The sequence below is a fragment of the Trachymyrmex cornetzi genome, unplaced genomic scaffold, assembly GCF_001594075.2.
Source record: "Trachymyrmex cornetzi isolate Tcor2-1 unplaced genomic scaffold, Tcor1.1 scaffold441, whole genome shotgun sequence".
Lineage (NCBI taxonomy): Eukaryota > Metazoa > Arthropoda > Insecta > Hymenoptera > Formicidae > Trachymyrmex > Trachymyrmex cornetzi.
The window spans coordinates 580,995-592,048 of NW_017299190.1; the positions used below are offsets into that span (position 1 = coordinate 580,995).

Consider the following 11,054-nt stretch of genomic DNA (forward strand, 5'->3'; position numbering starts at 1 on the left):
TTAGCGTCCAAAAGATATCTTCAAGACGTTTTATCTCTCGATGTGTTGTCTAGGAAATGATTACCAATGGTCGACAAGTACATTTAAAAAATGCAATTGAACGACATTGTAAAAATTCGATTTTTTTTTAATTGACGAATATCAAAGAACATAATCAATTAAAAGATGGAACTAACTAAACTTCTGTAAGAATTATGATTTAAAGAATTCCTCAGATATGAGAGAATTAGATATAAAAATTTAAACACCTGAAAACATAATATAATCTATCAAGAAAATATAATCAGGTAAAGAAGTGTAGTAAACTCTCGTTATGCGGCGCACAGAATAAATGAGATAGATATATTTGATATAATAGAAAATAATTTTATTTAAAAATAGTGCGCATCAATTGCACATCACAAATTGCATATTTTTCTCATTTCTATACAATTTTTTTTATCTATAACATAATGATTAATAATTAATTTTTAATATAATAATTATTATAATGATTTCTAATAATATTTTTTTAAATTTTCTATATTATATTATAATATTACATTGTATATGTATATTTTATACTTTATATTATATTATATTTTAAATTTTTCAATAAGAAATAATTCTATACATGAATATCATCTTACAATTATAATTTCAGCCAATTCAACATAATTTAATAACAATAAAGTGTTAAATATACATATTATGCAAATCGATCTTATTTCACATTACAGCTAGTTCTTAGCATCAGTTACCTAAACATCTTCGCAGAAGGCTGACCTTAATGATATTCATAGCTCTTACATAATAGAGAACGCATATGAGATATGTAATAAATACTCAAATCAGTTAGATCAAGAAGTAACATTTTAATCAATTCAAGTTTAATCAATTCAAGTTAAATTAATTCAAGTTAAATAAACCGGTTAAATAAATTCTATAATGAAGTGTAATTATACAATTTATAATTATCGTGCCAAATTAACACTTGTTATAGCATTTATTTGCGAATATCATAAAACGAAAACTATATTAATTCGATATTTATATTAATACATGAATGACGTTGGTCAATTAATAATTCAGGAACAAAGTCCGCTCGAACTGGATAATTCACGCATATGCGTGAGCATATAAACGTGCGTTCGAGAATATCGAGATATTCGATCGATTATATTATCGATGAAAGAATCAGTTTAAAAAGGTTTCTTTCCATTAGAATTAATTAATAAATTTACTTAGAAGAACTCGAACAAATATTTATTAAAATTTAATATTCTTTTTTTCGCGTTGTAAAATCTCTCATTATTTCTAAAATATATAAAAAGAATTTCTTTACTTTATTTAAAAAAGAACAGCTTAAATTTATTATTCTATTCGCAGAGTCGAAGAAAAATTACATTATACAGCATAATTTATTCCCTTCAATCGAAACGCAGAAATTGAGAGATTTTTCTCTAAATTTGAAGGTCTTTTCTTTCCATTGAGAGATTTTTTGGGGATACAAAAAGTTATGGGGAACTTTTGGGAAAAAAATACAAAGAATTAATATCCAAATTACGGCTAAAACATCGAGAAAATTAAATGAAGATAACCTGGATAACTTTATTAAGTCCCAGATAGCACACAATATTTATAAAATATTTAGAAAATATTTATAAATATTTATAAGATTTATTTTAAATATTTTGTAAATATTTTTGTAGTCTTGGATTGCACAGATTACAAACATTTATTATAAATATTATGAAATATTTATTGTAAATGTTATAATAAATGCTACGAAAATACTTAATGAGATATTATAATCCAAGTAAAAAATACTTATTCGAAATATTTATTTACATTTACCATAAATATTACCTGAAATATTTAGTCTACATTTTAATAATATTTCAAATAAAGCTTTATACAAAATATGTATGTAATATTTATGCAACATTAAACAAATTGAATATTAATAAATATTTATCAAAAATATTCTGTACTGTCTGAGGCATAAGCAACACTGGACAGGATTAAAATTGCGAGAGTCGCGATTCCTCGCTCACCAATCGATTCTATCTCGAACGTTCCCCCTCCCCTTATTCCCCCACTCCCAAAAGTACACAGTAGTGTACCTACATTACTAAGCAGCGTGACGGCAGCGTTCACCGATTCACCGATAAGGCGGCAAGGCACAACACGACCGAACACGACGGAGTGTCGCACGCGGTGCCGTGCGTGACTCGTGGATCTTCCGGTAATTTCGTTCCTCTCGATGAGAGTGAGTGCCCGTCCGATCTGATCGACCGAAATTATGGCGAGCTGCAGGCTGTTCGGCGTTCTGGCGCGCTGCTCCCGCGCCAACGCGAGTTCCGCTTTCAAATGCACAGGTGATTACGTGTCCACTCTCTGCGGTGGAAACCGTCGAAAGGAGGAGTTTAGATCAACGCAATCTCGAGCGAGTTTTACTCGAGTCACGAGATAGCTGCGTTCCGAATCGACGTCCAAAATGTCGTTTAGGAGTCACGTAAAACGCGAGAGATCGAGTACCAAAAGTAGGAAGGTTGAACAACATCGGGAAACGATCCGGAATAAACGTTCGAGATTGCGAACGGCAATGGCGAATAATTTATATCGGCTCCAAGACGCGAATTATTCGTTAGGGAGCATCGTGAAGTTATGAAAGAGAATCGGAGTAACTGATTGAATTTTCTGACACTGGATATGGATGGATGTGTCAGACCGGTACGTCGGGCAAGATGCCGATAGGTGCGCCGGTGTGAGTTCGACCTTTGCTCTCACAATCGGAGAGAGAGAGAGAGAGAGAGAGCTGGCGATAAGGTCGAATAGCGCTAACTTCGGGTCGACGACTGGCACCGGCAACCGAAAGTTATGTTATTTTGAGGAATACTTCGCTATATTTTCCTTAAAACATGGAGACGGATACACAGACACATATTACGTGATCTCGTGCTGCACTTTTGTACTTTGGACTGAAAAGTCCAAAGTACGAAAGCTTAAACTTGCAAGTTTATAATGAATGCAATTTATGTTGGAATTCTTTTTCAACCATTCACTTTAAATAATTAAATTCTAAGATATCGTTTCGAACAATTCATTCAAATTTAACCATGGTTAAAAATAAATGGTTAAAAATAAATGGTTCGAAACGATATCTTAGAATTTAATTATTTTAAGTGAATAGTTGAAAAAGGATTCCAACATAAATTGCATTCATTGTAGAAATAACTGGCTGTTGTTTTCTTTTGCATAATTTATATTATGTATCGCTTATCTTCACATCGCACTGTTTCGTCTAAATTACAATTTGAATTAATATTCCAATAATATTTTGAGAGACTCAATCGCTAAATGGTTAATTTTTATCAAGTTGACAATCAAATGTATAAAGAGGAACTTACTATGTGTACGTACTTCATTCAAGTTATAAAGATATAATAAATTAACATTTTTTTGTTTAGAAAAAATCTTATCGATAATTTAATATTTAATCTGTATGTAATATTGAGGACATGACAGTATTAAATTAAGGTTGAAACATATGATTTTATCTATATTGACATGTCGCTAAAATGATTCGCCATATCGCTATTGTTTTACTGAAATATGTCGAAATTAATTGCGCACACTTTTCAATATTTAAAAAAAAAATTAGGTTTTCTGAATCTGTTTTTGTAAATGTACCCGTATAATTGCAGATTACTAAATTTTATGCATCAAGATTTCGTCGTGTAATTTCATAAACATTGACCTAATGTCGGAGTAGGATTTAGTTCAAACGATTGACGTTTATACATACTAGTGTTTTGATGTTCGAATTGAAAAATTTTTTTAATCATCGAAAAATTCCGAGATTATTTTCTACACTTCACATACAAACACAGATAAAAGTGTAGATAATGGAAAGATTAAATGATTCGTTTTCCTTACCCTTTGAAATAAAAGAAATATTGATTTAAAGACTAAATAGCCAAAAATATAAAAAATATAATTAAAAGAAAAAATATTTATAATAAACTTTTTTAAGTTAAAGTTAAGAAAATTTTAAGTTATCATGAATGAAATGAACTATCCAACATTGGCAAAATTCATGTTCAATGTTTTGATTAGTTAAAATATAATGAGATATACATGCCTATATGCGTTTATGTAGTTTTATATAGATATTCATTTTTGTAGATATTCAAATAGTGACTGCAGGATAATAATACAATTATGTATGAGACTTTTTCACAACATAAATAATGTAAATTACATCATATCTCAAAATAGAAAAATTAGAGGAATGTAGTTCATGATAAACATTACAAAAATTATTATTTTAAAGTTAAAAAAAGTTTATTAGATGAAATGTTCTTTTCTTATTATAATAAAATTTTATCTTATGTCTTATTTAATTACTTCATATTATATATTTAATTACTTATTTCTCATATTTTTATGTATAGGTTTGCAACAATCAACGAGAACACTAGCAACTGAAGCAAATAAGAAATATTTTAAATACAAAACCGTTGGCGATGTAGCAGTTATCACCATAGATTCACCAAATGCCAAAGTAATATACAATAATTTGCAGTAGTATACAATTTCGATGCACTAAATATGATGCTAACACAGATCTCTATTTTATTTATTGTTAATATAGGTAAATACCTTAAACAAGGAACTAATGGCGGAGATAGCAGAATTACTGAATGAAATTCAATCGAATACTCTTGTCAATGCAGCGGTATTAATTAGTGGAAAACCAGATAATTTCATAGTTGGTGCAGACATTACTTGGTTACAAACTATTCCGGATGCAGAAGCTGGTTATCAGATAGCGAAAGAGGGTCACAGAATTCTGGATCTAATAGCGAATAGTAAAAAGCCAATTGTCGCTGCTATTCACGGTCCGTGTCTCGGTGGAGGATTAGAGGTAACATATCTTTAAAAAGAAATTAAGGGGGGGGGGGGGATTACAACATTATGTATTTCTGCGGCTGATGAGGACTAAGTATAGTCGAAACGTACCGTTGAAACTTATCGTCGGAAAATTATAATTTGTGAATAATAAATATTATTTGTTATAACTATAGCTCGTTTAATGTATTGACCTGAGTTTACTAATTATTAATTTTGAAACTAAAAGTGTTTAGCTAAAACTGGAAAATAAAGAAAATTGAGACGGTAAAATTATTAATTACATTGATTATTTTATACAGGTCGCATTAGCGTGTCATTATAGACTAGCCGTTAATGATAAGCGAACTAAATTAGGATTACCGGAAGTAATGCTGGGACTCCTTCCTGGCGGCGGTGGTACTCAGCGCCTGCCTCAACTAATTTCCCTTCCTACTGCTTTGGATGCAGTACTCACTGGTAAAAATATTCAACCGGACAAAGCGAAGAAACTTGGCCTAGTAGATATCCTTGTAAACCGCCTTGGACCGGGAATCCGATCGCCCGAAGAAAAGTAAATATACTTAACTACCATCATAATACCTATTTCTCTGAAAGAAAAGTTTTAATTATGTTGTGCAGCAAAATTATTTAAATTATATTGCGCATTTAAAAATCAAATTAATTCTTCAGTACGATGAGATACCTAGAAGAAACCGCAGTGAAAGCCGCGCAGGATCTCGCAAACGGAAGATTGAAAGTTGAACGCGGTCCGAAATCTCTTATAGACAAGATAATGCAACAGATTTTATCCATCAACTTTGTTAAGGATCAGGTGTTTAAGAAAGCGAAGGGGCAAGTGATGAAAATGACGAATGGTTTGTATCCAGCTCCGCTTAAAATTCTAGAAGTAGTGAGGGTCGGTCTGGATAAGGGTCCTTCTGCCGGATTTGATGCTGAGGCCAAGGGATTCGGTCAGCTAGCGGTTACTCCGGAGTGTAAAGGTCTTACCAGTTTGTTCTTTGGCCAGACAGCATGCAAGAAAAATCGTTTTGGGCCACCTAAGAGTGCAGTCAAGTATGTCTTTTAGTAACTCAAGCATAACTAATTAAAATAATTGTCGATATTAATCTATTGCTATTTAATTTATGTAGAAAAATTGCTGTAATTGGAGCTGGTTTAATGGGCGCAGGTATCGTCCAGGTCAGTATCGACAAAGGCTTCAATGTCGTTATAAAGGATACCAACGATGCTGGATTATATCGCGGCGTAAATCAGATTCAAAAGGGCCTAGATGGCGCTGTGAAGCGTAAACGAATCTCTAAGTTTGCATCTCTTTTATAAACAAGAAACTACACATTAAAAAACTGATTTTTTTAACGGAAATTTTCTACACAGTATCGAAAAGGACAAATATTTTTCCCACCTCGACGCGACATTAAATTACAATTCCTTCAAGGATACAGACGTAGTGATCGAGGCTGTCTTCGAGGACATCGGTATCAAGCACAGAGTCCTGAAGGAAATTGAAGCAGTGGTGCCGAATCATTGTGTCATCGCGACCAACACGTCCGCTATTCCTATCACAAAAATTGCTGCTGGTAGCAGCCGTCCTGACAAAGTAAAGTCCATAATATTAATAAATGTATAATTCTAAGCTATAATGGCATTTAATAAATATTATTATTATTATGTAAAATATTTAATTTTTTAAATTAAATTATAATTAAGAAGAATATATGTGATTAATTAAACGTCATTTAATTTTATATAACAATTTATTATAATAGTAGCATTTATAAATATATACATGGATGATGAGCTACAAGGCATATTTTTTACAGGTGATCGGAATGCACTACTTCTCTCCTGTCGACAAAATGCAATTGTTAGAAATTTTAACACACAAAGGAACATCGGAAGAGACAATCAAAACCGCTATAGATGTTGGTTTGAAACAGGGTAAGACCGTCATCACAGTCGGTGATTGTCCTGGATTTTACACCTCAAGAATACTTTCCTGTATGATGACAGAAGCAATTAGGCTAATGCAGGTAAGAATTATTGGAGTAACAATATTTCTCTGAAGCATCTAAATATTTAGAATTGATATTATAATTATTAGAATAATTGATCTTATTCTACAATAATGTTACAGTCATGTTAGCATTCATCTTTCCAATACAAATCGCTAATATAAACATGATACAATCTATTCAATAGGAAGGTGTAGATCCAGTGCAGTTGGACAAATTAACAAAGAAATTCGGCTTCCCTGTCGGCACAGCCACTTTGTCCGACGAAGTTGGCATTGATGTAGGTTCTCACATCGGTGCCGACCTCTTGAAGGCTTATGGTGAGCGCTTTAAGGGAGGAGACACAAATATTCTCACCGATATGGTTAAAGCTGGTTTCCTCGGTAAGATTTTTGTCGTAACATAGAAAAAGAGAATGCAGTAGATTAGTTATTTTGCTGGCGGTTCACATAAATTGATAATAACGGAAGAAATAAATATAACTATAAAAGTATCACACAAGACATTCTAAAACTAGATTTTAGGAAAATATATTTTATTTTTTTAATTTTAGGACGCAAGTCAGGCAAAGGTATATTTGTGTACGAAACTGGCTCCAAACATAGAGATGTAAATCCTGGTGCAGTGGACATTCTGAAAAACTATATACTCGAACCTAAGGGTAGCACGTCTGACGAGGATCGTCAGATGAGGCTGGTTTCGCGATTCATCAACGAAGCTGTATTGTGCTTGGAAGAAAATATTTTAGCTAGTCCCGTAAGTTAATGTCCTTCTAACTTTATCCTCATTGATTATATTTTTTTGCTCTTTACATTATTTAATAATTATTTATATTTCAGTTGGAGGGCGATGTGGGAGCTGTGTTCGGCCTGGGCTTCCCGCCATTCTCAGGTGGTCCATTCCGTTGGGTAGATGCATACGGTGCCCATCGACTCGTTAAGAAGATGGAAGAATTCCAAACTCACTACGGCGACTCTTTCAAACCGTGCCAATTATTACGCGATATGGCGACTGATTCTAAGCGAAAATTCTATCCGAAGTAAAAGTTCGATATAAATCCATTATCAGCATGTCTTCATGTTAACTAATGTTCATCCGAGAACTGTATTATATTTGTTCGCTTGAGGCTTAGAGAAAGAAAGCAAGCACCTCGAAATAGGTGCAAAGATTAAACGTATGTTAGCCTGGAATTCAGATTAGAGTTTGTATTTGTTACATCTCGAGTATATTAATTTGTTGAAAGTTACTTTGTGCTCCTAATTGAAAGAATGTTTATCATCTTCTATTCATCAAAGAGATATTTTTTTAGTCATTGTAATAGAATAAACAATTTACAAGCGAATTTATATGTATCTTAATCATAGGACTACACTACATTTTTGTAAATCACATTTTGCGAATCACATTTGGCTTGGTTCTTTCAGAGCGTGAATCTTTTTTAGCCGCGAATAATTTTAACTTCTGGTGGAAATGTACATATATTTTTGAATGAATTATTTTCTAACAAAATACCAAATATCAAATAACATCAGAATGATTATAAAATCAGTTCAAGTCTATTTATTAAATTCTAAAATAGATATAAAGATTTAAATCAGAAGAAATTTTCAAGAATACTAACTTGAAATTTTGACTGAAACTCATACTCATGTGCGAAGTCCTAAAGTTAATAATATATCAATTTCTTAATAATGTTACTTCTGATTAATATTTCCGTAAGGAAAAAATTTATTATTGGAATAAAAAAAGACAACATTAAAGGGAATGCAGGTTCAACATAATTTTATTCATGCGAGATACGATACGACGTGATTCCACGTGCAGGTCAGATAGGAGGAGTTATGCGTGGCATACATAATGCTCTGAAGTCGTCACTTCTAGAGTATCATATATTTTTGGATTTGGTATTTACATGTTCCACGCCCAACAACTTCCCGCGAACACATTGTAGATAGACTCGTGCATTTATTAATTCCGCGAATTTTATATGCCGCAAATATTTGATATTTTTCTTTATAAACGCCTTTAAAAATTGTTAATTAGGCAAAATCATAACAATTGTACATCTATTTTTGCAAATTAGAAATAAAGAGTTTATATATTAAATGTACTGAGAGTTTCTCTAAGAATCTGAATGTTTTTCTTTATTATTTTTTAATAGACTACATTGTCTATATTATTATGTGAAGAATAAAAAGAGTTAACATTCTTCAATAATTCTAAGTATCATTATGATTCGTAATTATATACGATTTATCTTTGAAATTTCATCTATTAATTCACAATGTTGACGTATTTGAAACGTTTTAATCTAACTATGTGATTATGGAGCATAAAATTGTTTGTTTTTTTGTGCGTAACGATCGATTAATTGCCCCGATTTTATTTTTAAAAAACTCAATAAACCAGTTCAATAATTAGTATTAACCTCCGAGCATGCAGACGTAATGTAGAAATGGAAATATTTAGCTTGATGCAACAGTCAAGAAATGTTGCACTCTTGTTTATGTCGACATCATTTCTTCCAGTCAATTCTGGAGCAACATAAATTAGATACGTTTTACATCTATATTAATTACGTCGTTATTTCTAATTAAATCTTCTAGTAAATTTCCACAATTCTTTATGGTATATAAAGTTTTAATAACACCACTATAGATGATTTTTTCAAAATTTAACACTTGAGTAATTATCATAAATGATGTATAATTTATAAAGCAAATTAATTTTCAATGAACTGTTATATTTATAATTGTATAAAGTGGAGTACTTAACTTGCATATCCTGATAAACTACTAAATTATATGTTTTATAAAAATTGTTGTTATATGTAACAATTTTTTATCAAATGATGCAACAAAAGTTGCATAATTTCAATAATTTCAACATTATGTGAAGTATACACTTTTTCTGTAGTGAAGACATTTCCGATATTTAAAACAATTTTGTTTTTTCTTTTTAATAAAATATGTCATATTTTTGTGCCAAAAATATATAAAAATGTCAAATTCTAAATTAAGATATATTAATATTTTTATTTTTTATTAATTTTAAATGTAATGTTAGTCCTAAATCTAATATAGTTAACATTTTTAATTGAAGCGATTGACAAAATCTCTGGAACGTCCATCGAAATGGTTGATTTCAAAATATTCTTCGGTATTTGGCTAGCTTTTTTTGCATTTCCATACATATCCTATATATATAAATCAGAAGCATATCAATCTTTTATCATTATTATTAAATCTTTATTCTTTGCATTCTTTTTTTAATAATCATGTACTTATATCATGCACAAAGATCATATCTTCAATACTGAATGACAGACATGATAGGAGACAGACGATTACGTTAAGATAAAACTTTATAAATAAACACTGCCAAGTAAGTAGGTACTGTTGTTTATTAAAATTTATCATGTTATTGAATCATCAACTTAATGTTGTATAAAGTCCCGGGAAAAAATATTTTATATAAATGATTACATAAAATTATATATAATTCTATATAATCATATATAATTTTATATATATACATGTATAAAACATTTTTTCCCAGGGTAAATTTTAATGTAAACACAATGAAAAGAAAACAAATGCTTAAAAACGTGTTTAACAAATATGCAAATACATAGATATTATTCTTATTAAAAACAACTATAATACATATTTTCTTTCCAATTGATTCCTCTCATTATATTAATTCATAAAAGTCATCGAAATTAAAAGTTATCGAAAAATGAATATATTTTATGAGTTATTTCATCTCAGACAATATATATTATTTATAAAATATTTACAAAATTTATATTTTTGTGGTCTTAGATTGCACAGCGCTGATCATAAATATTTATTATAAATATCATGAAATATTTATTTATATTTATCATAAATATTACGTAAAAAATATTTAGTCTACAGGGTCCGCCACCAAAATCCGGACAAATTTAAATTTGAATTTCCTGCCTCATTAAGCTGGAAACACAATAGACACAGGCAATAGGCACAGGCAACAGGAAATAACAAGCCTTCCAATCAGAGCTCTGGGATATAATATCGAATTTATACCCCAAAGCTCTGATTGAACGGCTCGTTATTCCCTGTTGCCTGTGCCTATTGCCTGTGTCTATTGTGTTTCCAGCTT

General features: G+C 30.8%; 1 protein-coding gene across 1 annotated transcript; it reads left to right on the top strand.

Moving 5' to 3' along the window:
- Window positions 1–2,284: 2,284 nt before the first annotated feature.
- Window positions 2,285–8,429, top strand: Mtpalpha (monolysocardiolipin acyltransferase Mtpalpha). The gene is made up of 11 exons (XM_018512991.1): window positions 2,285–2,360; window positions 4,440–4,549; window positions 4,640–4,912; window positions 5,199–5,449; window positions 5,569–5,952; window positions 6,030–6,200; window positions 6,274–6,496; window positions 6,720–6,929; window positions 7,099–7,294; window positions 7,465–7,667; window positions 7,751–8,429. The coding sequence occupies exons 1-11, from the start codon at window positions 2,285–2,287 to the stop codon at window positions 7,952–7,954; spliced, it is 2,301 nt and encodes a 766-aa protein (XP_018368493.1). The 3' UTR covers window positions 7,955–8,429.
- The last annotated feature ends 2,625 nt before the right edge of the window (window positions 8,430–11,054 follow it).